Raw genomic sequence first — 27,897 nt, forward strand, 5'->3', positions numbered from 1 at the left:
TCAACTAATCAACAAAAAGCGACTAACTATATTTAGAATTAATTACCTTAAAGCACATATTGCAATTGGCGAAATGCGAAAACACCCGTTTGCTTAGATTTAGGGGCACGTTAAAGAACCCCAGGTGGTCCAAATTAATCCGGAGTCCTCCACTACGGCGTGCCTCATAGTTAGGTCGTGGTTTTTGGCCGTAAAACCCCACACAAATATTTGCAAATTGTAGCCGGTCAATTTGCAAGGTGTATCCACTTGGAATGAACTTCCAGAATGACGCCAGTTTGGAGATATGCGCCATCAAACTTGCCGTAAAAATGCACTGCTGTTCCACTTGCTTTTCTAAAGAAACACGCTTGTTTATGCATTGAAGTACAAAGGTTCCACACTTTAGGAAATAATATCTCAAGCTGGTGTCATCTTGGAAATTCATTTCAAGTGGATCCGTCTTGCAAGCTGACCGGCTATAATTCGTAAATTGCAATGTGTGCTATAAAGTAATTATTTGAACATTAATTAGTGAAACTGTTAATTCGTTGAATATGTGTTTTAATTTCTTGTGCAAGTAACGTCCACCGTCTGTCAAGCTTGCAAGATGAGACAAACTAAGACTTGAAGAAAATTTTCATCTTCTTGAAACCGATAAATATAGGCAATCCATTCGTTTCGGAAAAGCATTTAGCACTTTTGCAACTTTAGACCCATGCAGTCACTGCCTTGGAAGCTTTTGCAAATCTGTGTTTGTCAAAGAGTGCCTGCATTATTTATTTAGATGTTTCCTCATCATATAAAGAAATTCGATCCAATACACTGGATTCTCGTACTGAAACACAGCTTCAGAAGAACAAATGCACATACCCTTTAATTGCAACGTGGAAGGCGAACGTCGCTGTAATGTAACGGTGCCATTGACTGAGCTTGTCGATTTGTACATGTTCAACTATATTTCTTTCAGAATTATTCTGTGTAGCATTCAATACCACTGTAAATCACTTTATCACTTAGCTTGCGCATGTAAAGAATTTCGCATGTCCGTATCTACGTTTAGCTGTATGAGATCTTCCTTGCATGTGCTTTCATATCAGAGGTGACTCAGTGACCTAGGCCCACATTTTCATTATGGCTAAACCACGGAATCATTTGCACCTCATTCACCGAAACCGGTGTCTAAAGTTTATTAAATTCGACTTGCTGCATGGTGTACATTTACCCATGCGATTCTGAGGTAATTAGGCGAAGTCGCCACAGGAAGCTACGCGATCGCATCCGTATGTCTAAGGCCGAGTCGTTCAAAACTTGTTGATCACGCACCAAGAAAAGGAAACAATACGATACGAACGAAGAGAAACAAATAAATCAAACTAGAAAGACACACTGCTTGTCTAAACTTTTGTCCGATGTTATATGCCGATACCCCTTTTGCAATCTTTTGCAACAACCTAGCAGTCATTGACAAGCCCTAGAATATCGACATGGACAATATCACTTCTCAATGACAACGCCTTTCTATTACCGACTCCTTTTACCATGCTGAACAGCACGTATGCAGTTATATTACTGCCGGAGGATTCTCTCTTCTTTATCAAACCGCTTTATCTCTATCTCCTTTTCTCTAGCAGTCTCATCTGCTGATACAAACGCTTTGCAAGTATGTTTGTTTTCATTATTCAAGAGCGTCAATAGAGCGAAAAGGGTGCAAATGGCAAAGCCGACTCACCGTATGGCTGCTCCTTGTTGGCCGGCCCCTGTATCCTAGTTTGCACCAGCACTGCACCCAGCAGAACGCGCACCGCGCAGGACACCAGGGACGATCCTAGACGAGCGGTCCGCCTCACCATCGCGTCCGACGAACGCACGGCCTGCTCCGCCACGGGCTGCCGCGTCTGTCTTTCAGCTGCTCGCGCCGCTGTCCCAGCTGGGGATCCCGACTCTGCAGGCGGCGCCGAGCCGAGGATGACGACGTGCCGCCCCCGCAAGCTCCAACGCTAGAGCGAGCGCCCGTGGGGCGCGAAGTATAAACCGCGTGGTGCGTCCCCTGGAGCGCGCGCGCGTCGCCCAGCGGAACGTGCCTCTGCTGCAGCGACGAACCGTGCGTGCCGTACCGGGATCGATGCGCGCAGCGGCCTTAGTGGCAGGGCACCGGGGCTGTGCAGGGCGGCAGCGGCGGCGGGGGACTATCTTCGCGTGCGCGCGCCCTCGCGAGGCACCCGCTGGAAGGAAGGAAAGCTGAGGGAGGGGGAGGTCGTCCCAGTGGCGGCCGCCGCCGAAGAAGTACAAGAAGAAGGGCGAAGATTCTCTCCCCGGTGCTTGCTTTTCCGGCCCGCTTGACGAGATCCGATTGCGGGGCGGTGTGGGGGGATTTCGATCCGCGCCCGTCTCGACACCACGCTTTCTCAAGGTGCTCAAGTGTTGGCCTTCGTCTTCGGCAAGGAGCCCCGCGTCCCGGTCTCGCGCTCCCGCCCGCCCCGTGAGGACCACCAGTGTTTTGCTCCATTCCCTCTCCCCCACTCCCTCTCCGTCGCACCCGACCCTATGGGCCGACGCTCAATGTTCACCTCTCCTTCCTTTTTTATATCCTTCTGCAATTTCTGTGCGGCTGTCCTTTGTCTTTCACTGCTAAAAGCATTATTGGGATTAGATCAGGAATGCTGCGTGGGAAAGCCGGAGCTGAGGACCTGAGTGCAGTTGATCGCGCACCGATACGGTGCTATCTTATAAAGGTCAAGTGGGAGACTCCATTTTGTCTGGGCAAGCACTCCACCGAGACAGGTTCTAACGGCTCCCTACCTAACGAACAGGTTTGTTTTAGCCGTTGATGGTCCTGGCGGTAAGGGGTGAGCCGTTAGCGGTGACTGGTACACACTGAATTGCGACGCAAACACAACCACTGAGAGACAAATCAACGTCCCTAAAGCCTTCAGCGAGCTCGACCCTCCCTCGCTACCCCGCCCTTTCCTTGTTTACTTTAAAGTTCAGATGTCGTAGAACCGTTTTAAGCACCTTCAGCAGTGCCGTTTTGATTGCTTAGCACTAGTGTTTTCGGGCCAGGGAAAAGTATTTTTATGCGGACCCAACGAGATGAACTGAAAGCTATCATTTTCCTCTGCAGTGCGGCTCGAATATATTCCGGCAACAAACAAGCAGATGAAACGAGACCTGCCTCATTACTCTCGTGCTAAGCATTGTTATGGTTCGCATACAGTGGGTGCTTTACCACGTCGAAGAAACGCAAGCAACACAGTGCGCTTTATTAAGGCAAAAACCTTTATTGACTCGTACCCCCGGTGTCCTTGAAGACCGAAAACGCGTCCAATGATCCAAAAATATCATCATCAGCAATGGCACATACCCCCTAAGCAAGCTAAAAATCCAATGGCTACAATCCGAAGCTATCATGACTATAGGTTGTATGGAAGTCGTACCTTACGATTTTAATGAAATACTTTACTTTGAGAAAATCAATTAGCTCAGTAATTTCTTTGTGCTACACAGAGGGCCTGCGTGATTGGGTATGACTTGTCCAGAATAATTTTTTGCGGAAGGAGGGTCGATGCTGGACGCGTTACACCGGACGCCGACGCCTGACTTTCTGCGACCCGCAGCCCTTAATGCTATCAGTGCGCCACTAGGTAAGCCGTCATTTTGAACACTAAAAGCAAATACTTACCCAGGCAAGCACTTTTTTCGAAAGACTGTATTCCAAGATGCTTCGCCGATGTAAGCGTATTGGTAAAGACCTGTTCGTGCAGTTCAGGAAAAGGTGCTTTCAGAAGTAACGGGAAAAAATAGTGTTCAACAGAAAAAACAAAGGAAATTCGCCAGATACCCTTAAGGCTGCTTACGTGTGGGAATGCGAAAGCATTATAGTTCCTTTAGTGAAACGTTTCTTTTATTTTTCGTGCGTTCCTTGTGTACGCACGCTCTCGCCTGCGTTCTAACTGCAGCTCCGTAAGGCCGAATTAAAGCGCGCCAAGCGTCTCAGCGCGCTCATTTGCCCGCGAGGAGTTGTTAACTGGGAGGAACGCTAAGCGTTCAATTAGATTAATGCTTTTTCATGCAGAACTTGTATTGACTTTAACTTGTAGTCACTTTAACTCCGGCTGCAGAGTTCTGCTTTAGTCTTTAGATTTGACCTGTTGCAGTGTTCTACTTTGGTCTTTAGATTTGTCCTGTTGCTCTCCTTTCCTCTTTCCTTTTTCCTCCCCTCCTTCCTATCTTCCATTTCTGTGTTGCTGTCACCTCCCTTCAGAGGAGTAGGCAGGCGTTGTGCCCCTTCCGGTGGCAGTTGCCAGCCTGCTCCTCGCTTTCCCTTTCCTGATACCTGTGTATATGTGTATATGTGTTGAAATAATTGACTCACAAGTTTCGGTGGCGATATGATCAGGCCAAAACCCAGCTGCTCCCAAAGTAGAGCAGCTGAGGGAGAGGGCGATTTTATGAGTTGAAATCTGCGCCGGTGCCGTGGCGTGAGTAATTAGCAAGCATTCCAACCGCATAGGCGCATGCTCACGCCACGCGCGCAGCCAATCAGAGCAGTTTTGCTTCCGCCGGGGAGGGAAAGGGCAGGAAAAGATATCGTGCGTGCTGCCGCCGGCTTCGTTTCCGTTCAGTTGAGTCTCGGAAAACGGATGGGACGGCCACGCGCTGTGCATTCCCCCCGAGGAGCGGGCAGCGTTCGACGAGCGGCAGCGAGAACTGGGCCGTAAAACGGCTCGCCGTTGGTGCGTCGATCCAGCCGTTAGATACACCTGATCCCAGGCAATCCGACAGCAAAGAGAAGACACCGAGCTGAGGGGGCCGGAGGCCGAAGCAATCCATGCAGCACCGTTACCTGTCGGTTATACTTAACCGTGATGGTCAGGTGCATTCAGGACTTACCCCATTTTTCGGTAGGGGAAGGTTTTCTTTTTATACACTCATTATATGCATTCATGACGTGGCGCCATCTCCTCCACATTCTTTGCGGCATCACGTGCCCAATGACACACGCACTAGGCACACCTTTAGTCAACCAAAATCTTGTAGCTGTTGTAGAGTCGCGGCAGCATGCTCGTCTCGCAACGCAGAAGCCCGGGCTCGATTCCCACCCAGACCTATATTTACCAAATTTTCTTTTCGCAATTATTCATTTACTTTGTTTACAGGAACCTCCCTGAGAAATTTGACGTCAATCGGAGCATTTCTGACGCGCTTTTACTCTGCGCCGTCGGCCATTTTTGGTACCATCGCTCTGTGGTGACCCCGATGACCCCGGGATTTCGCCTAATGGGGCGTATAATGCTTTCGCATTAAAAGACACTGGCGGCATATCTTGGCGGACGGATGGGGAACGCAATGTGAAATGTTTATATCTGCATATTTTGTCCAAACACCAGCAGTCTTCATATTTTACCTAATAATTTGGTTCGCTAATAACCCATTTCATCTCGGCTACCTTTCTTTTTTATCCGGCGCAATGTAGCAGGCTAGAGGAATCAACCTCATGCCATCGTTTCTTAACAATTTCTTTTATTTGAGTAGCTTTCTATGAATCGCTGATACAAAGGCGCCGATGCAAAGGGTGCGTGCTCTGGCGCAGCCCAGTTGGGGAGCGCGTTCGTGGACTAACACATAGTTCTTCGGGACACACGTGCCATCTGAGCATACTAAAGACACAGATGTGCTCGTTAATGGCTGTGTTCTTATAGAATTACGCAGGGAAACAGCAACTGCTATCTAAATATCCTCATTCTAACAAATATAGGCCTCCAAGCGAATCGTTCCTTTATTAAGGTGACTAGTATTCTAGAAGCGTTCAATTATTCGCTTACATTGACAGTCCCCTTCCATGGTTCCAGCACAATTTTTTTTCTCTCTCTCTCGTGGTACGCGGCGTCATGCTTCTGACTAATTTTTTAAAACGAACAATCATAGTATTACGTGTTTTAATGCGTTAGTATTCTTGGTATCTTTAGTGCTCCACGCACTTGCCGGGCGCTATTTATGTGTGTTTGTCCCACTGTATACTGGTATTTAGCCGTTTTCTCGCCTACCTGCTTTTTTGGGTAGGCCGTGGTCGAACGGTTAGCACATCGGTATGCTGTATTTTGGTAACAGGGTTCAAAACAAACATCTGCTCAACTTGGCTCACCGAGCACGTGCCACTATACGTGCCTCTCTTTAACGAAGCTCCTTCACGCCGACATGGTTTACTGTAGATGTGATACTTGTCGGACACCGCTGTGCGAAGAAACTCCGTGATCAACCTCTTTGATGCCAGTTTGGGTCACTGGGTTTGTGCCAGTAAATGTCGGCCACTCTTCGGTTAACGCATTTGACGCCATCTTGGATAATTAGATCTGTGCTCTTGGGAATGTGCCGCTGTACAATGACGAAAATGAGCCCTTAAATTTCTCGGTTGCTTAGCAGAATCGAGCTCACGTCACAAAGGTTCCTAAAGGACAGCAACGGGACGCATTAGCAGGCTGCGTAACAAATGTGCTGGGTAAGTGCCACTTTTCAATGAACGCCTTTCAAGCCAACGTTTTAGTGGTGTGTCATTAATGCACTGGGTACGTGCCGCCCTTCAATGAACGTCTCGCCAACGTTGGGTCAACGAGTATATGCCACTTAGTGTGTGGCAAACGAGGGAATAATCCATATTTTGCATTGCGTTGTGGCGCCACCTTAACGGACTCCGCGACAAACAAAATGTACGGCGTCGGGAAACCGCGGGACGCAGAGAGGCACGGTGCATGAAGCGAGCTAAAATCGGTTTGTGCATTGGTCAACCGTTGTAATTTGCGTTTTGTGTTAATGGGCGTTTCCTGGGCAGGACACCGAGGCTGGCAACGACTCTGGCACGACTTACAATGGCAAGTCGTCGAAATATGATGACAGGCTTTCGTGCATCTACGCCGACAAAGCCAGTCTCCGTGCGATTTGCCTCTGAACGAAAATCATGAGCCATTCTACTCTGTGAAAGTAGTTGACCAGTGAAACTGTTTAGCACACGACACGGAGGTGACGCATAATTTGGAACGAAAGTACGAGCTCATTTATTGTCTTGACGGGTCATCATCGTGGCGAAGGGTACGCACACTCAATTATTGTGTTGATCGGTGGTCATTATTTCAATCGCAACTTCAATCACATTTTTCATAATATCAAATCGATCCATGTAAGCCGCTGGGTGGTCGGTTGGGCCGGATCGGCGTGGCATCGAAAGGGATATGTCTGCAACACGGAACGCGTAAACCGCTCTCTTTTCGGTACCGACACATCCACATTGAAATCGTTGACAGGGGTAATGCCATCGCAGCTAATTCACACAAAGTGAGTAGTCATGAACCTTACGGGGCTATGAGTCATTGCATTTTTTGCTTCCTTACGGAGGTATGGCCCATTGCTCACGGAGGTGTGAGCCATTGATGATGACAGTTTTCGACACGCTGTTCTGTACATTGTATGCGTGATTAGAAAGAATGTACGCACTGTTCGCTTCACTTTGCTGAGTGCTTATAGCCTTTGCCTTGCGGGGCTATGAGCCATTGCAATTTTTTTTCGCTTACAGAATCATGAATGCTTACGGGGGTATGAGCCATTGATAACGATAGTTCTCGTTCACGGTGAACAAAAATGCGTGGAAGCCTAGCCACATACAGCTTCACTGCAATACGCCGCACCGTAAAGTGATTGCCACGCTTGCATTCCTGTTATTGCAATTTAGTCCTACTCAGTGTGAATCCAAACATGCTTTGGAAATTAAAATGCACGAACATGGGTACCCGCCAGCCGCACACATCAAGTTCGAGCTGGGGTCGATACCACTCAGCGGGGGTTAGCCGTATCGCAGCAGCCGAGTTAATGCATTTGTCGCTATTAGGACTTCACTGAAAATCCACGCCAATAGGACGATAAAAAAATTTCTAATAGTTCGGTTTTGACGACAGTGGCCATAGCTCTTCAAGGGCGCGATACTGCGCGCAGAGTATTTATGCAACGCAAGAATTGTGCATTTGTTTACTTCGGCGTGCACGTGTGCCGCCATCGCTCGCTGTTTGCTCCAAGCACAGTAGAAACCATGCACCGCTGACCCGAAATAATGGCGAAATACTCAAAACATATATGAACACTTCTGATGCGCATATGAGAAGCGTTATATCACACTGAGACGAGAAGGCATTAGCGTCCTGGGCACTTCGAAAACGGCGACTACTTGTCGCCGTTTTGGGCAGCGCGGGCACTGCTGATTTTGACAGGTAGTCTTCACTTTTCATGTCTTTCATCGGTCATATAGCCTGTGCATTCGATAGCGTACTGATGGAGTTAAAGTCTGCGCACATAAGCGCTGATTTCGAGAGCGCGATAGCTAACAAGCGAAAATGTCGATGCCTGCCGTACTCACGTGGCACCGAGCGATGTTTACGCTGCAGTATTGAAAAGGCCATAATTTTTTGCTGTTAGACATAAGAGACGAACTGCGTTTCTCGGTAACTAATAAGTTTGTCAGCATAACAATACACACAGATATACCACTCTATATAGTTGCACTTTGTTTATGGAAGCGCCGACGAGTAAGACCGACAGCCTTCGATCAAGATAGGTGACGTACCGCGGCACTGGGCTATGTCGCCGGTTCCCCCGTTTTGGGTGTGTATTGTACTATGTATAAAGTGGTTCATTTCCAGTCGGCATGGACTGGACTGAACTATAACAGCAGTTTCCTTCGTCATACTTGCTTATCCTATATTTCAGGTCCGCCAGTAGTGGACGAATTCGTAGCCTGTGTCAGGCGTTGTGAAAGTGCGCTGAACGAGATTGACACCGCCTCAAACTCGATGTGGACGGCTTGTAAGGGCTGGAAATCGTGCATTTCAGCTTAAGAAGTACGTTTGAACTCAATTTGAGCGTCAGTAATTACATACACAAGCGCAGTTATTGCGATATTCGCGTTGTCGGTGCGATGTTCTCACTCGGCAGCCGATCACCCGGCGATCCACATACTTACTACGTCGGCATCGTCGGCACGAAGGCCTGTGACACTACGACGATTCGCTGTCATCGGTCGCGTGTCCGTCATATTAGTATGACAACACAGGTCTCCGACTGACGCAGTCCTCCAAGTAGTCGGCCAAATGTTAACGTCGGTGTCAGGTCGACATCTTGACGCCCTATGTGGTGACATACCGCACGTTAACCAAATATCGTTGTGAACAGTTGAAATTTCTACCGAAACACAGCGCAGATACCGCATCGGCGGCACTGCGTCGACAATACACGAGTTCATGTCATTATATAGACTATGCTGCAAGCTAGCGGCGTTATTTCGTACGTGCGCGTTGTCTCCTCACGAACCACCAACGCCGTACAAAACGTTTCCCGCGCTCGCCGCTAGGGTACAGTGCATATGCACTCGGAACATGCGAATGGTGGATTCTCAGCGATCACAGGCACCAGCGGGCGACGCTTCGCATCTCGGAGGCCACGCGCGGACTTCACTGCAGTGCCACTAGATGGCGCAGCATCTTCAGAAAAAGGTACGAGAGAGGAGCCCGGTTGCCGCATCATGTATTTCGCTCGCTACGGGTCGCCATGCATTTCGAATGCCACCTCAAGCTTCGTGGCGGAGGCGCCTTAAGGAAGCCAAGTTTAAGGAAGCACGAGAGAGGATCTCCGCTGCAATACGTGCCTTACAGATAACTCGTTTCGATGGTGGCAATGCGTCGTGTAGCTATACTGATCTAATGCTAACGCATTATTGTCGAAAGTTATGGTGAGATGGCTTCTGTCGAATTTTTTTAAGAAGCTACAAGTGTTTCCACCAACATAGCCGTTCACTCATAAACTAAATCTAGAAACACATGTGGAAGTGTTCGGCACAATATAAATATTATGTTACTAAGTAAAGCCGGCCAAGGATCATTTTCAAGTAGTTCAATATCATAGTGCGTTTGCTTGAAATTTACTAATGCGAAAGCGTAAAATGGCCATTGGGCGAAAAAGCTGGTGTCTGTAGCTTGTAGCAGTGAAACGGCACCTAAAGTCCCGTTGGCTTCGACACCACGTCACGAGCGCGCCTCGACGGTGTAGAGTGGCCAAAGGGAACGCCAGCGCGCCAGGTGTTGCGTGAGAGAACAGCACATGGCCGCGACGCCACGTCAGCCTCGCTTTCGCTCTTGGAAGCCGACGCGCGGTCTGCATCTCTACCTCTCATACCCCCGCTGTGTTTAGCTGCTGCGCCTGCCGCCCTTGGTGGCCGCTGCTGTTTCCTCAGTCTCTCGTCGCGCAGGACGTCTCGGGCATGCGGCGTTGGCACCACGGGCTGCTGCTGCTCGTTGGTTGGGGCACCACGTACCGCTATGGTACATTACTCGCAACGCAAAACTCTAAGGACCGTTCAGCGGCGTTCAACTCGACATAATGCTTTCGCACTCTCAACTCACAAGAAGTGCTTAGGTGTCCTGGGATTTTATATGTGCCGCGATTTTGTAGCGATGCCTTTTCCGATGCTAAACTCCGTTTCATACATCAGGTGCAACGCTGTGGAAGCTACGCAAGTAGTGCCGTCTCCAAATTATATCACTCCGCGCATTCCGGTTATGCTTCGCTGGGCGCCAGCAGCGTTTGCTCGCGCGAGCATACACGTGAGGCGGCCGCGACGGGAGGCAAATAAAAAACATCAAAAAGAAAATTGATATCAAACAACGTGTTAGCAGCCGAATGAGTGGATGGTTTGCCTGCTCCTAAGGGTAAATTCTTATTTTCATTCAAAACTGACCTTATATAAAGAACATTTTCCCTAAAATATGTCAAAAGACACCGAACTGTTTCTAAGTGCGAACGCAGCCACTGCAAAAAGTATATCTAGCCTCCACAGCGTTGCAGCTGATGCATGAAACGGAGTATAGTGCGTTTCGGCGCTTTTCGCGTTTGTGAGTGGTCAAGAGACGCTCCGCCCCGGGCGGAGCGTCGAACGTGGCCACTCACGAACGGGAAAAGCGCGGAAAGATAGCATCGGGAAAAGGCGTCGCTACAAAATCTCAGCCATGTATAGCATTCGCTTTTTTTGCCAAGTTCAAAATCCGGAAATTTCCAGTAAGCAAACTTACGCTTTTAAGAAGCAATCATTATTTTGATGCCTGTGTCTTACCTTTAGTCGAGATTGGCGCAGATATTTCCTTTGAGTGAAATTTGTGACTGTGAAAAATTGTTGAATTAGAAATTTGGCCATAAATTTCTAGCGCCTAGCCGGAAGCCTGATAAGTACAAATGAAATTTTCGCACTGAACTTGGCTCACCGCATAACCTTTCGGCCTGGACTAAGCAAAGCCTACCTAACATTTTGTTGAGTAGTGAAACCGGATGCATTCAGCAGAGCCGCACGTAAAGAAATGCTGGCGACACCCTTGTCTGTAATAATCACCAATACCCCAATGCTGCAAAGAGCATAAAATCCTAAAAATCGTAAAGACGCCGCTTATTGATTGGATGCAAGGAGAATTTGAGAAACGCCCATTGAGTGTGTATACGCTAGCCATAGTACAGGCTATATTGAGTGATTCGTGGGCTTTCTCGTCCCAAAGCAACAACGAGGGTGGTGCTGCTGTGGAGGGCACTGAATTATTTTGGTGAGGGGGATCCTTTAACGAGCGCTGAAATGTAAGCACGAGGACACTCTTGCTTTTCGCGCCCATCGAAATGCGGCCGCCGTGCCTTGAAATCGAACCGGCGACATCGTGCTCAGCGTCAGAACGACACAATTACCGAACTACCGCAGCGGGTGTCGCAAAGCTTTGAAGCCGCTTCAAGCAATCATCGGTTTGTCAAAGCAGAGCATCCTCAGAATTTCTGGAATAACGACATAGCTCATTTCGTTTACCTATACAGACGGCAGAAATATGCGCTGCGAGGAGCAAGCGTTGACAAAACAGAGTGTAGAAATAATTTGGCAGAATTGTGAGACGTTGCTCAATCACAACGTAAACTCTAGCAAAGGTGAATTTAGCTGAAAGGCTGTGTTTTTGCTGAAGGCCTACAAGGGGGCCGCAACGCACGGCGAGTCTGCGAATGGTTTCCTGCAGAAGACGCGTTTTTATTCATTTTTTATATGTTGCGCAGCCCTCGTACCCTGTTCGCCTACACCTCACACGTGCAACGGCCTTCGGCACTTGAGCTTGTGTGCCACAGCTATAGTGCTGGCACCGGCGGCCTTCAACACACATTGGCAATTAGAGCTCTAAAAATAATACTCCCCAAAATAGATACCTTCAGCGGCTGATTCTAAGCGTGGAAGGGTCGCCAATAGGTATGTGCGAAGGTTCGAACGTACAGTCGTGACAGCACAAGAATCGAGTGCCCTATAGAGGTGCCGCTGTCCAACTCAAAAAGAACTTGAACAGATGCCCCAGCTGATCACGTGCGCTCATTTCCGTGATATCAAGCGCTTCTTCTTATTTTTCGCGTGCTTAAGCTGGCTCATTTCTCCTATCTTTTTATCTCAAGTTTTAGGAGGAAACCTGAACATCGTGGCAAGTTTTATGGGCGATATGAGCACTCAGTTAAAAGTGATATCTTAGCTAAATAGAATGAGCTTTCATTTTTCAATTAGGATAGCAGTTGCAATAGCCGAACAATCGAATGACACCTAAGCTGCGAGCAGAGTTTCAGTTGGCGCGGCAATCTTTCAGAGGTGAAGGCGGACCAAACGTTGGTCTTCGCACTCTCTCGAGTACTGTGCTTCGGAGAGCGGTGCACGGAAGGGAGGTACGCTGCGGTTTAGTGCGTGGAACTCGTACACGGAATTCTTAGTCTGTCACCGAGTATACATGTCTTACAGTTGGCGCACAGGATAACAATTCTGAATAATAAGTCAGCGCCCTAGTGCATTAAAATGTCTCGGAAGGAACTTCCTCCGGCACCGACATTTTACCTAAAACTTCAGTACTTGTTTACGTTCCTTCCAATGAAAATACTTTCCTCCTACGAAGTTTCATCTCTATACGCCGAGTAGTTGGCAACTGACAAATATTTTCGTATCCCGGCGAGCACCAAAGTTGCTCGAAGAAGCCTAAAAAAGAGAGCACTTAAGAGGTTAAACGCACAGCGGTTAACCAAGCTAACTGTCCGATTAGCCACGCTGCATTGCGGTAATGGTATAAAAAAATTAGCGGAAGAGAGGATGTCAAAGGAATCTATCCACACACGAACAAATTTAATTATGTTCTACAGCATTGCCTACAGAGTTACATCTTAATGAAGTTACAGCTTTGAGCCTGTTTTATTTATTTATTTATTTATTTATTTATTTATTTATTTATTTATTTATTTGAAATATTGGAGATAAGTACAGTCTGTGTCCGGGTCCTACACAACTCAGGAATTTAAATGAATCAGGACGATGATAGGGATGTGAACATGTTCAGATATTTATGAACTCGCTGCCAAACGCGGGGCAGTTATTTGCAATGAAACACAAAAGGAACAAAAAATCGGATGTGACTTATTTCTTAAAGTCTGCCATCCTTCTATTCCTCACAGGCATTTCCCAAATAGTTGGTTTCAGCGAGAGAAGAAAGAGAGAAAGGAACGTATTGCACTGCATTTCAATAATACACGAAAAACACGACGCATCAGAAAAAAGCAAACTCAAACTCACACTGGAATGACCTCCAAAAGAAAAAGAACTACAATAAGTACAAATAATAAACTACGTAACGAAGCCTAAGCTAGCCGTATTATATCGGTATTTCGACACTTTATGACAGTTTCTTGGAAACGAACTTTATTACATATTTTACCTAAACAACACATAACTACAGCCAAGCACCATTTGGATGCGCCTCATAATCGTGAAACAACGTACTGTTGGAAACTCCACAAAGCCCCAAAGAGCAAGAAACAGAACTTTGATAATTTATCAAAGCAGCCTTTTTCGCTTCAAGAAATATCATCTTTGGCATGCCCAACATTCTTTCCAAATTTAATTGCGTTCTCGTCCTAGATTTTCGCGCCTGATTTTCAATAAGCGTATTGCAGGGTCATCCTTTAAATGACATTTGGAACGTACGTTGTGCGCCGTGCATACTCGCAATAAGAGCTTGGCTGCAAAATTGCGTTCTCTCGATTATTACTTTCTTTTTGTGAAAGGGGGGGGGGGATATGGCAGGTGCCTGTAATATATTTGATAATGTGAAACGGAAAGAAACCGATTTCTTCCCTTTTAGTTTTTAAAGAAATATATTGTCCAATAAAAGACAAAATGTGCAGCCTCTAACACGTTGTGCCTAATCTCCTAGAGAAAAGCAAAGGTGCCCATTGTCGCGTTAATACCATGAGTTTTGGGACAACGATACGCCGACATAGGGAATAACGGTTTCTTTAACCCCCAGTGTTTTCCTTGAAAGGCAGCAGTGACGCGCCACAAGCGTAATTTTTTGTCTCTTGCCTCGAGGGCGTTTCTACCAGCGTTTTCAAGTGAGGCCGACGTAAGTTTTTCAAGTCAGCTTACGCCTTTGGGATCTCATTGTCCGGTTAGCTTAAGCGATATCGAGTCGCGCTGAGCAACGATGTTGTTACAATAAATACTTGTACACGAACCCGAAAAAGTCAGGTCGAGTCTGCTTGCCGAGCCGAACACTGGTTTTTGGTTTCATGAAACCGCTAGCAGGTTTAACCGAGCGAGCGTCGAGGTGTATTCTGTGGTGGTGTAGGTCGACTTGCCCCACCCGCTTGGCAAGAGGTATGTAAAGGCGATCTGGTCGGGCTGGGTCAGCTCAACTTCCGGCTCGACCCAGTCACATCGAGTTCACGTAAATGAAACTAATCAGTCGAAGCGGCTGGGACCTACCTCGAGTAAGCCGTGTTTAAACACGGAGAGCGGGCCACATCCAGCCAGACTCGTTTGCGTGCGTTCGCGCATGCAAGATGATGCGCTTGTACCTCATCAGGGCTCATACCTACAAAACTGTGTTGATCTAAAGCTGTTCTTAAGAGCGAATTCCAATCATTCCTCATGCTGGACAAAATAATATCGAAGTTGGCCAGCCAGTAGCGAAGATCACTTTTCTTGGCAGTTCTCTCTACACGCCAAAAATATCAAACAAACGAAGAACTACTTTCTATAGCATGACACTTGTTCAAAAAGACACAGCAAGCAATTAGTAAACGACCCTTGTTTGCCAGCGCCAAACGAATTTTGTCTTCGCTCAGCAACCTCTGCGAATTCATGGATGTCGTTTGTCTGAGCTGTCTATTATTCGCTGACAAATGAACTCGGCAGCTCCAACAGGGGAAACATGTGTGGAGCCACCCTACTGCCATCCATCTCCCGTACTGCCGTAAGCTCCAAATATAGGGTCAACTTTCGAGATAAGTAGCGCTGTACTTTGCCTGACTACGGTGCGTAGAAAAGCAAGCACAAGCACTCGTTCTTACCTTGAGTGCTTTAAATTCAAATGAGAAGTATCGACCAGCACCAGCCATAATGAAGCCAAACGTATCATGCGCATTTTAAGCCACTTCGCCACACTTGTGCGGCAGAAGTAAAATGCAAATCAAGCTTGGACTAACAGACAAAAAAAGGCGTCTGGAAATGGCAGTGCGCGTCATTAGCATTGTAAGTTAGGCGGGCAGCGTAGGGGACCCTAGGAGGGGAAGGTAAGAGTCAGGGCGCCGATGAATATTTATAAAGGTCTGAACGCAGGACCGTAAACTTTCAGAGTCGTTGCTGCAAAATGAATAAAGCGCAAGCTTGTTCGCGGACGCTGCTTATCGTGCATGCTACTACACCGAAGCCGCTAAGCGTCAGTAACTTCTGGTGTAGAAAGGCAGTGCAGATTTCACGCGCAGTAGGAAGAGCGTATACCTTCCAGTTTTTCGACTTGAGGTGTACTCCGGCATGCGATATTTACTAGTTTCGAACACAGGGTCCTCAGCATACTTGGCGAAACGACGCGCTGTACTACGGGTCAATGTCAAGATGACACTCTGTATCACTGCGATTAATGACTCGGCAGCAATTAAACAATGAATGTTTCTGACTTCTAAACTCTATAAACATAATGCATACTTCCTTTGAAATACCAAATCCTCAAAACTGTATTTGCGTACGTCGATACAAATCATACGTTTGTACAATGTCCCGCCAGCTTATTGAGCTCAATGTCGACGCCAAGCCTTAACTTGATGATTAACCATCAACAATTCCCCTTCCTTGTTCAGTGGCATAAAGCATAAAACTGAAATTTTGAGGTTCATTGGGTAGAATATATAGTAAGACACTGGCAACAGCGTTCTATCTATGCAACACTGCGTCGCTCGTAATATAGAACTCGTTGAAATAATTGCATACATTGTTTTAAGCTGTTTCGTGCATCCATGTGTCCCGAAGCTTGCTCGCTTCGGCTTGCTCAGCTCGTTCTCATCATTAATATCATGCTAATTCACGTCAACTGCAGGACAACGGCTGTCCCTGTGATCTACTGTTACAGCTGTCTTGTGTCAGCCAACCTCATCATATGCTTTAAAAATTCGATCAACACTACCTAGTCTCCTCCAAGGCAACAGTGCAGCGGCAAGTGCCCATCAAGGAGAACATGTAGGCATGCGCGAGCGACCCACTTTATTCATATGTCCTTCTACTCCTCATCCTTTGTATCCACGCAACCCACTTTGACTTCGCCCCGACACTTCCTCGCTGTTGCAACTCCTCACCATGCGACAGGTAGGTCATATCTACGGTAATGTAAAAAAGCAGAGATAGGCCGGAGAAGCTCTGTCTCGGGTCTCCTAATTGAAATAGACGAAAGAGAGAAGAGTAAGGAAGAGGAGAGAGAGGGAGTGCGGATGACTATGATAGTGGGCAATGAGCTATAAACACTAGCGATGTACAAACAAACATGCTGCGCACGCTGCCCGTCAGGACACGCTGGAACCTGTCGTCATGCAGTGCTACCTAGAGCCTGCAGCTCCCTTTTATTCTGCTGAGTATGATAGCGATGGATGAAAAGGAATGAACCAGGCAATTCGCCCTTTCGTAGCACATCTTCTCGGCTGTGTGTGTCGCACGCACAAACGGGGAGGGCGGAGGGAGCTCAACGTCGCTGCTTAACCAAGAACTAAGAAAAAGGACTTGCCTCCTTCAGTATTCCTTCCTCGGAAGCTAACCTTGGAATAAACCACAGCGAGCGTCGACGGAGATGGCTTTAGCACGAGGTCTTTTGTAGTGAAGCACTAGACTCCTTGAACAAAGGGAACGAAAATAATAACGAAAGTAACTTTTGTCGCGGAGTCTTAGAAAACGTGCTACGGTCCACTTACAGGGAATATGACATAAAACTTAACAGATTCCATTTTGGTTTTATATAACGGGCTGTTATTGCAATTACCCTCAGATTCTGGAATACTGAGACTATGGCGACGTGTTGACTTTTGCGTATTTCTTCATGATTGCGATTCCAAGAAAGAGCGAAAGCAAGGATACCGATAGAAGAAGTAGACGACAGGTGCGCACCTTAATTATGTGTCTTTATTTGCGCTATTATTTATATATGTTATACTAACACGACCAAATATGTGCTTTTCTTCGTTGGCAATGTTCTCTTTGTAATCACAAGTTGACAATCAGAATACATAACGTGGCGCAAACCTTTAACATCATTCACTGGGCTTACTTCTCATCGCTTGGCTCTTTATGTTGCTGTCATTTTTACTACTTCAGGCTGTTTCTTCTCAAAGGATCTCCTCGTTATCTTTTTTTTCCCTGATATCGAGGCCTCCCAAGCAAGTCGCGTTAGGGTATATGTCTGCAATTTTTTGTCCCAGCAATATTCCATACCAGGAAAGATACAGCTAAAACAGTGACTTCAGAATATATCTAACGAATTCTCGCATCCTCAAGTATGACACTAAGCGAAACATTGTATGAGTAGGAAAATGTTTTCAAAGTATTAGGGACAAATTTCTGCACGCTGTTTCGCCTCCATTGATCTTTTTCTTTCATTTTCAATGTATTAGCATTGACTGGTGCTAAAGAGTTCTTCTTTATTATTCAATTTATTTATTTCCTAAGTCTGATTATATATTTAAGTAAATAAAGTGGAGTAACAGGACCTGTTCTGCTACCAGCCTATCCAGTTGGAGCCTGTTCAACAGTGCCCATCTTCTCAGTGTCGTCAGTTTCATCAAAGGTTAAAGTAGCAGAAGTTAAAAAGCAACGACGGGTCATAAAAGAACGAAAGGTCGCTGACACTACTGCGGTGTGTCGGTGTAACCTTATTTGTGTGACAAAGCCCGATCCTTCATTGTTCTGCCGTCCATAGTTCGCTAATAGGGGAGTTCTACGCATCACAATGCATGGTAACCGGCGCTGCAGTTAAGCAGATAGCGTAAAATTGTTGGCGAAAGTTAGTTTTCTCACCTTTCGCGAGCGGTAATGAGGTTTAAAACGCCCCACTAAACGACTAAAAAAGACGAAGACTTCTAAAGCTTAGCTTATCGCTCTAATGCCATTATACGGCAGTGCTGTGGCGTTACCAGAGGGCATGACCTTTTCAAGAAAGTTCAGTTCCCCGTGACGGGGAAGTCGTCGACTTCTGCGCAGTTAGCAGCCAATAGGGCGATAATATTTAGTCTGAAATTCGGCGCAGGGTCTTATAGCCTTCGACCAAGGCAACCAGGGCAAGAGCGGAAGAGTGGAGATGGACGGTTGGCAGCATAACGGAATATTAATAACGGCCTTAAATAACGCGAATAGCTGCGCGAGCTTGTGCGCCGGTCCTAACGGCCCTAAATTGTAAATCTAATCACGCGGTCGAACAGCCTAGCTAATTTCGTTAAGAGTTTATTTCAGGCATTGAACACAGGCACTACTGCGACGCCCTGTATGTGGAGACGCGCACTGCGGCACTGATGACGCGCGAAGGCCGTTAATTTGGGCCGCGTCCTGGCTTTTTCACCACCCGGGTGCTGCTCATGGAGTTTTAGCGTGCAACTGCAGCCCGGTGATTAGGGAACCAATGGCCATCGTAGCGCACCAGCAGATTAAAGAGCACCAAAAGGGGCATGATGATTAACAGAAAAAACAAAAGTGGGAAAATGAATTGCGCCGCCTGCTTCGTGACCGTATGCGAAACGCACACCATCCTCACTATAGCAGGCGAAAATTATTCGCCCCGCAGGCTGGGTGCGCGGAATTCGAGATACGGTCAGCCGTGGAGGCACTCATGCGTTGAAGAGTCCCGTCGTGTTGTCTCATGCTGGTTATTCGTTTATTTTGCCATTTTTGGTTGACGCTGCCGAAATGATGAAGAGGTAACTGGCGACCGCTGTCACTGCGTTTGGAAGTGAAGATGGTTTTGCTGACAGGGCGCGGAAAGGCACAATATTTTCTGCGACGAAGTAACGCAATGTGTCGTTATCTTTCCTATGCGTGTTTTGCTACAGGGCTAATCAAATCGCCCTTGTGTACTGGACCGCAAGACAGTGAGTATTTACACGAACTTCCTGCGTGTACAATGGCGAAAATGTCCATGCATTTCCTGTGAAAGTGTTGAACATTTTTTCTGTGTTTGCTTGAAATAGAGGCAAGAGTACGGGGCTTATAAAACATCTATACACACTGCACACACACCTAGATTTTCTAGCGTGCTCGATGAACGAGTGACTCCGCGCGGCCCTCCCAGATGAGGCATGCCACTGTCGGTCTAATCATGGCAGGAGAACTTGGTGCATTTGTTGATAAATTTTTTCATTTTCTGCGTATTCGTCTTCGCCAGGCAAATCGACACTCGCAGTCACAATTACCGGCAATGCAGGGGAAATTCAAACAAAAATATCGAACAAGAAGAAAGGAAGGGCATTTGCTTGAGAAAGAGAACCTAGGTAGCCTACTTTCTACAGCAGGCAGTGCGTATCCTTATAGTCTGCGGTCTTATATGCGGGAAGGGGAGAAATGAAATAGTAACGAGCGGAAGCTAAAGCACAGACCGTACGGCATGACTGCCCACAAATTCATGTCCTGAGACACTGCTCAAATTTGTGACTTATCTAGGTTAATTGCTGTAAACTCCAGTTAACGGCCCCTCATCCTGTCCGTAACTTATTTTGACGAAGCAGCCAATACAGTGGGCAGACTAAAATTGTATGGTCACTTGATCACAACTCCGGCTGACCATTGTTTGGGAAGGCCATGCATCCTATAATCTGGACGTCACCTCGTGCGAAGGAAACGCGCAACCTCGAAGGCTCCCAATACTTCGTTATATGCTACATCGCATCCGAGATCTATTGACTGGGCTAACTGTCTAAAGATGATCATGGCTACTCTTGCGTTATGCCCATTGCCTTGTAGCACATTGTTATAAGGAAAGCCAATGTCGTGCGGTCTGGAGCAGGGTTCGTTAGATACACACCGCCAGGTATAGCCACTTTTGCTATTGGACTTAAAGGGTCCTTCCTGTACAGCCCGCAGTGTCTACATATCTACTGGCGTACAGTGTGTTCGCTCTCCTGAGCAAGAGGGGGGAGTTCGTCGGTATCAAAATTCAGGAAATATTGTTATGAATACGGCATTTTTTTAATATTTCACAACATGATTACAATGCGCACGCTGTAACGGCGGTGAAGAACGATACCTCTCTGCCATGTGTATCAGTTAAACTAACTTTTTACTGGACCAACTTGTGCTCAGAAAACCAAGCAATACTGATATCACAACGAAAGCGGCCAGCACCCTCATCGGTCGTCGAATCTGAACTGACGCATCAAGCAGGACGCATCGCACGCGTCAACTGATCAGACAAGAATCTTCGCTATAGAATCAGTGACAACACTTAGGAATTTTCTGATGCAGTGGGCGGGTCTTGCGCCTAGCCATAACTTGATAACAGTGATAATCCGGTGAGAAACAGACACCTGCCAAAAAAACGACACGATGTACGCGTGAAAATAATAAATCTTGTCTGTGATGGCTCTGTAAAATATTTTCAGTTCTGGTTTTGAGTTGCAACGTATAACTTATAAAGTTTTCAGTTCAGAAAACTTTATAAGAATGTGGCTGATGCTATCTAGAAATACCATGAGCGCAGTATTCGTAAAAATTGCGTCATTTCATAATTTTTTTCTCAGTTACATAATGACTAGTGACTGAATGTTTAGCCACTAAAAATGCGGCTTCAGGCGCCCATAATAGACAATAAAGTTGTCATTTTGGAAGTATATATGCCCCAGAATTTGTCCTTTAGCCCTCACCCCCCCCCCCTGCCTCCTCCCCATGTAGACGCACAATTAATAACTTCTGTTGTGCATATGAATATAAATTATCGTTTTCTAAAAACCACAGCCCAGAAGAAGCCAGCTTTGACAAATTTCTATTATTTTCTTCATGAAACGTAGTGAAAGAAGTTATGTAGGTTACAAGATTTCTCTGAAATCTAGTGTGACTAATCACCACGAGAAATGTTGTGAAAGCAGTGACAAAGAAACTCCATCTCAAACTTATCGCCGCTCACATTGCGCCTCTTTCCCCTAAGTATATTAGATTATATACCGAAACGAACACGCTCAACATCCACCGAGGAGGAAGTGGTGCAGGAGGATGTTGTAGGCTGCAGGTGACTCTAGCCTTGCAAAACATGCCGGCAATTCCTCCGCCCGAGTGCCTTCTTTCGGTAAAATTCTTCACCACTCAGAAGCACAGCACGAGAAGGATGAACAAGACGACGTGCACAGAGAAATTAGCAGCACATACTTGTAACTCAGAATAACCAATGGTCCATTGACCTCTGGAATGGCACGATGTTCACCGGTCAGTGCCTTTAACAGTTCTCTCAGTAGCGAAGGGTTGACGTGTCGAATGAAATACCGAGATGAATTGAAGTTTTGAACTAACTCTCAGCAATAGGTGGATCGGGAATGGTGGCGAGCCTTTTCTTAAGACTCAATATGAGACCCATGATCTAGGTGAGAATCGCGCCCGAGCATGCAAGTTTTTCGGTGATGTCGGCTAAGAAGTGGAAGTATGCGCGCAGCCACTGTGTCGTCTTGAAGTGTATAGTCGCGTAAAGCTGTTTGAGTACTTCTCACGGCTATATTTCTGGCTGCTCCAAAGCTGTAAATAACAGCCTTTGCACCGGCAAACTGTTTGCATAATAATCGGCTGCCTTCACTCACGTTCCTCACTCGATGACATCATTATAAATTCTATTAGGCTTGGGGAAAACACGAAAGCAAACGCATCTCTAGGCCTTCAAAATTAAATATACGCCCCAATATCAACATATGCTTTTCGAGGCACCATACAAGTGCCACTAAAATATTCTTAGAACCATAGTTCATGCTTATGTATTAAATAGGAACAATAAGGACGAAAGCTAAAAATAAAAATATTGCTTTAAGTCAAATCCCTAGTAATAAGAAGCAACGAATAATTTTATAAAGATTTCGCGAGATCAGCCCCAACTGGCAGAATGGCCATGTCTATTCGAAAAACCAGCAAGGTCCTGCAAGACATCGAGAAAGACTAGGAACCTGACACGGGAACTTGTCAGAAAAGTCGTTACATCAAGCCCTTGGTAGTCATTTTTAGCCTGAAGCTCTAGCCATCGACAAGTTGTCCGAAATTCCAAGGCACACCTCGTGGGGCACAGCGTCGGGCGTTATGCTTCTCAGGTCGCTTTCATTTGTTGGCTGCGTAAACTTCGATTAGTTCGACTCCGGTTAATTCGATTATTCAGTTAATTCGACTCCGATCGAAGGTTCCAGCCGGCGCCCATGCATTTCTATGGCACAAATTGTCATTATTTCGACTCTAAAATTGATCTTCCCCAGATAATTCGAAATTTGCCAGTTACCACGCACGTATCTGACCCCTATGTCGATCGCAACAGCGACCCCTTTACTAGCAGCGTCTGGCTCCACTGAGCTTATGAAACAGTGAGTGTGTTGGACATGTACATCCGCGTTGAACGCATCTGCCGTCAAAAAAAGGCATCTTTTCAGCTTGGCGTACGCGAGATTTTTCGCAATCACGGTAGCTCACAATTTCTTATTACGGTATTTACCCGATTCTAAGGCGCGCCTTTTTCTTTATTTAAATTTAAACCAAAAATCAAGTTCGAGGCGTTTTTATGCTTTGCCGCATAAGACTGCATTGCGGAGAAGCGGACTTTAATACCGTCATCATTGTGCAACCTTTATACCAGTGCTTATGTTACAGCGAAGCTGCAAGCAGGTAGGTCAGGATTTTTCGTGCAGTATATACCATCATCATCATTCATTAGCCCTTTCCCTCCCCATTCCTTTTTACCCAGTGTAGAGTAACAGGTCAGAGTAAGTCATAGCTCAGGCCAACCTCTCTGCCTTTCTGTAAATAAATTTCTCTCTCTCTCTCTCTCTCTCTCTCTCTATATATATATATATATATATATATATATATATATATATATATATATATATATATTACAGCACATTGTAGCACATTGTTCAAGAGAGGAGTTACATCTAAACCCTCCGACGAGAGGATTTCTTCTCCTTCACCCTCCTCCACACTGCGTGTCTCTGCCAAATAGCCTCGATAAGTTCCATACAAGAATGAATTAACCACTGCACAAAACGTCAATAAGAACTCGACAAAATAGAATTAGCTACCTGAAAGCCTTCACAAAGATAGAGCCATTGTCCATCACAACCTTAGTCACTTTCCCCTGGAGGTCGTACTCTTCAAATGACTTCAGCATGGTGTTAGCTAACTTGTCGTATACCATCTGACCCGTCATATATACGCCGGCAAAGAAGCACTGCTGATTTGCGCGTTAATAATGTGGGTTCCAGCCACGACACAGAAACTCCCAGGTCACTTCTGTGGAGCAAAGACGGTGAATGAGAACATACCCATAAAACAAAACACAGAGTCCCAAAAACTATCAGCATGAAAAAATTCGCGCAGCGAAACGTTCACGCGCGATGAGACCGATCTTGGTACGTGGACGCCATCTAACAAAATGTAGCGCTAGCCGCGACTCCTGGAGTATGATTTGTTTGCGGAGGTGAATAACGCATGTGCCTAGCAATGCGAGCTACTCGTTGCCTTCTTATTCCCCTGATTTAGAAGCTGTTTCAAAAAAAAAAACTTACCGTCGAAATGTCGTCCAGCAGTCGGCTGTTACCACCACGTATGAAACGCTTTTCAACACCTCCTTCAGCCGAACATTCATTTCCATGTAGCTTGCTCCCAGATGTGTCATCAACACCTCCTTCAGCCGAGCATTCATTTCCATGTAGCTTGCTCCCAGACGTGTCATCAACATTCTCCTTCTCAAAGGCTTGCAATATGGCGCAAAGTACTGAAGTAAATTCACAAAGCTTGGAGCCTCTGCGACCGAAAATGGCTGCAAAGAGTCGACGACAAAGTTTAAGATGAACTTGTTGAGCTCAGAATGAGATACAGCCTTGTTTCCAAATGGTATCTTCGATTGTTTCGGCTACGAACCTGAAGCCTCAGAAGTTTTCTGCTTTCGCAGTATATTTTCAAAATTTTTACAAGCTGCCAGGATGTTGTAGCTGAAAAAATAAAGAATCGATAAGTTGCCATTACACTGCAGCCTGGGAAATAAACATGACGTCGAAGATAATGTAACAGTATGCAGAAATTAGTCAGAACAGTGATACTGTATGCAACAGCGCAGTGTTCAGAAATGTTATTCGTCTAACGTTGAGCGGCGAACAAGGAAGTCTTGTTGACCCAAGTAAAATCCAAGGTTTCAGACGTTTAAACGTTATCGCACTTAAATAAACACGTACTGGTATGCGTATCATGTTTCTTATGACCTGCTACCTAGAAACGTAAACCGCCGAAAATTATACCCACGAGTTAAATAGTGGATCTTGTACGTGTCAGCTTGATTATACATAGCTTGCAACAAACGACAGTGAAATGAATCCTGGAATATGCGCCCGCCATATGCATCCGGCAGAAATAACCTTCTCCCCCACTCCGATGGCTGTACGGTTGCGTTGTGGCTATTTGCGCAATATTTCGTTGCTCTAAGCGCATCGATCGCTGTGGAAAGGAAACGCTTGCGGACAGAAGCAACCAGCATGTAGAGAAGTGAGGGCGTGGGGAAGCGGTAATAACTAAACAAAAAACCACGCTACCTTTAAGTGTGTCAGCAAGTTGGAGTTCATAACTCTTGTGCGCGACAGAATATTTTGCATTGGGTGACAGAGCAGTCGTTACAACGTCACGTTGTTTTTACCTTTCGTGTCTTTAACTGCGAAGATAGGAGCCAGCTGTGGCCAGGGAGATGCTCGGCTTCGTTCTTCCATGACACCAAGTCCTTTCGAAGCCCTTATGGCCACAAAAGTCAAGGCAAGGTACAGACATTGCCCAGAACAATGTCTGAGTTCGCTACACTTCGCTACAACGTTTGCGGAAATAGTGCGGGAAATGCGCAGCCGAAACACACACTCCCTCTCTGTATGCGCAGCAGAATATAGTCACCGCTTATTGCAGTTACTTCTCTCTGAAATCATACTAAGTAGTCAGTACTGGGAATTTAAGACATAATTATAACACAACTTTCAACTGTAAACTTTAAAAAAGCCAAAGAAAGAACAGCTCTCTTGATTAGAACGAACTCACTGCTCAAGTCTTGTTGCAACTTACAAGAAGCCTCCATAGATGGCGACAGCTATGGTGCCCGGCCTAGCTTAGCTGTCATCTGCTATGTGTCACACCGGTCAGTTAGTTTTGTTAAATCAGACTGAAGGACAGAAATGTCGACAGGACAGGTTATTTCATTGTACAAGGCGCAGTCATCTGCGAAGAGACGTATTTGTGAAGTAATGCTAGTTGCAACGTCATTGATGTATATTAAATAAATAGCAGTGGACCAAGGACGGACCCTTGAAGAACTTCCGATGTGAAATGAGTGCGGTCAGAAAAGCAGTTGTTTAAACTGATTACTTGAAACCTGATCGTTAGGAACTCCTCAATGCATCGCGTCGCGTTGTTGTCAAGCTGTAGATTTCTAACTTTCAATTTTAGTCAATTATGAGGTACCCGGTCGAAAGCTTTAGAAAAATTAATAAAAATGGCGTCTATACAAATTAACTTGGGCAAAGAAATATGAATATCTGTTACAAGTTCATATAGTTGCATCTGACACGAGCGATATCGGCGAAAGCCATGTTGGCTATTGAGGAGCAGGCTATTATCGTTAAGATAGGCTATAATGTGAGAGTACAGGATGGGTTCCAGTAATTTGTAATAAATGGATGTCGGTGATATAGGCCTCTAATTATTATGGTCTGCTGTGTCACCAGATTTAAATACCGGTGTCGCTAATGCTGATTTCCAATATTCCGGTAGGCATCCCGTATCTAGGGATTGCTGAAATATTAGAGATAACAAAACAGAAGAGTAGTGCGAGGTTAGTTTTAGAAGTTTAGCACTTAAAGCATCAGGACCTGGACTGGTTTTATGAGGAAGCCTGTCAATTACAAGAGAGGCACCATGTTCCGATATTATGATAGATGAAAAAGGGAACTGAATAGATGGTTGTTCAACTATGTGAGTGTTATCAAGCGGCAGTTCGTTAGTGAAAACTGCAGAGAAGCATTTGCTAAAGAGCTCTGTGCTATCTCTTGTGTTAGGCACTGCTCCGCTTTCGGAAATAAGTAAGGGAGCAGTGTGATTTGGTTTTGGATTAAGTACTCGCCCAAACTTTTTCCGATCAATTTTTATTGTGTTTGGAATGGCGCAAATAAAAAACTTTTCTTTAGCATCGTTAATTGCAGTTTCTGTATGGCGGGCTATAATTTTGTAATTTTGCTAGTCTTCTGGAGCAGTTGTTCGGGCAACATTTCTGAACGCTCTTTTCTTTTTCTTCTTTATGCATTCCTTCACTTCGCGGTTAAACCATGGATTGTTCTGCCTTGAGCTGATGGTCATTTTTGGTATACACGTAGTTTCAATTTCTTTGAGTTTATCGCGTGACAAGCTCCAGTTATCATTTACCGTTTTGTTTTGAAGATTGTTTGTGAAGTCGGCTGTAAATGAGGCTAACATACCAATCATTCTGCCAGTGTCGGCACGTGCGTAGTTCAGAATGCATTTTTTTTTCGCTGTATATTTCTGGGCAGGCTTCAATGCAAAAGAACATTGCACCACCCTGTGGTCGCTTGACGGTTCTAATACAAAGGTCGGAGCAAGGTCAGGATGATTTGTTTAAAGAATATCTAGTACGTAGTCACCCCGAGTTGGTTCGCGCCCAACTTGAATTAAATTATGAATATGCAAGGTTTGTAGAAAATGAGGACAGTCAGATCTGTTGCTATTTTCCTTCAAGGACGACGTCGACCACTCGATGCATGGGTAATTATAGTCACCCCCCTAATATCAATATAGATTTTTGGAACTGGGATATGACCTGTTGTACATCATTATTGAAAAAAAATGAACAAATTCTAAATGGCTATTAGGTGGACGATAGCATACACGAATGACACATTGCGCATCTCCAATGCGTTCAGAGACCCAGACTATTTCAAGGGGAGAGTCTACTATCACTAGAGACGGTTAATAGTCATCTTTAATTACTATAATAATTCTGACTCCTCGAAAGCCTTCCCGGTCCTTTCCAAATAATAAAAAGGATAGGTCAAGTGCATCTTGGCTGTTTATGATGTCACTGAAAAGTCACGTTTCCGTACCTATTACTATATCTGTGGTGCAAGAATGTATGAGCGTTTTTAGTGCCTCAATTTTGTGATAAAGGCGGCGGAAATTTGCCAAGAGCAACGAGACTGCATGTATGGACGTAACCTTTCGCCTCTCCGTTGTTTATCATCAATTACTGGGAGGTTGATTCCTTGCAGCAGCCTGTACAACATTATTGACTGAGTCATACTGGTAAACAGAGCCCT

General features: G+C 45.7%; 1 protein-coding gene and 1 pseudogene across 1 annotated transcript in view; both read right to left on the reverse strand.

Annotated features, from left to right (window-relative positions):
- Positions 1–2,106, reverse strand: part of LOC126531400 (neural cell adhesion molecule 2-like) — a 180,693-nt gene extending 178,587 nt beyond the window's left edge. The window contains exon 1 of the mRNA XM_050178913.2: positions 1,712–2,106. Coding sequence (XP_050034870.1) covers positions 1,712–1,832 — 121 coding nt within the window. The 5' untranslated portion in view covers positions 1,833–2,106. The remainder of the gene's footprint in view (positions 1–1,711) is intronic.
- Positions 2,107–23,502: 21,396 nt separating this feature from the next.
- LOC126532134 (uncharacterized) lies at positions 23,503–25,203 on the reverse strand (annotated as a pseudogene).
- Between the last annotated feature and the right edge of the window lie 2,694 nt (positions 25,204–27,897).

The sequence above is a fragment of the Dermacentor andersoni genome, chromosome 5 (genome assembly GCF_023375885.2).
Source record: "Dermacentor andersoni chromosome 5, qqDerAnde1_hic_scaffold, whole genome shotgun sequence".
In the NCBI taxonomy this organism is placed as follows: Eukaryota; Metazoa; Arthropoda; class Arachnida; order Ixodida; family Ixodidae; genus Dermacentor; species Dermacentor andersoni.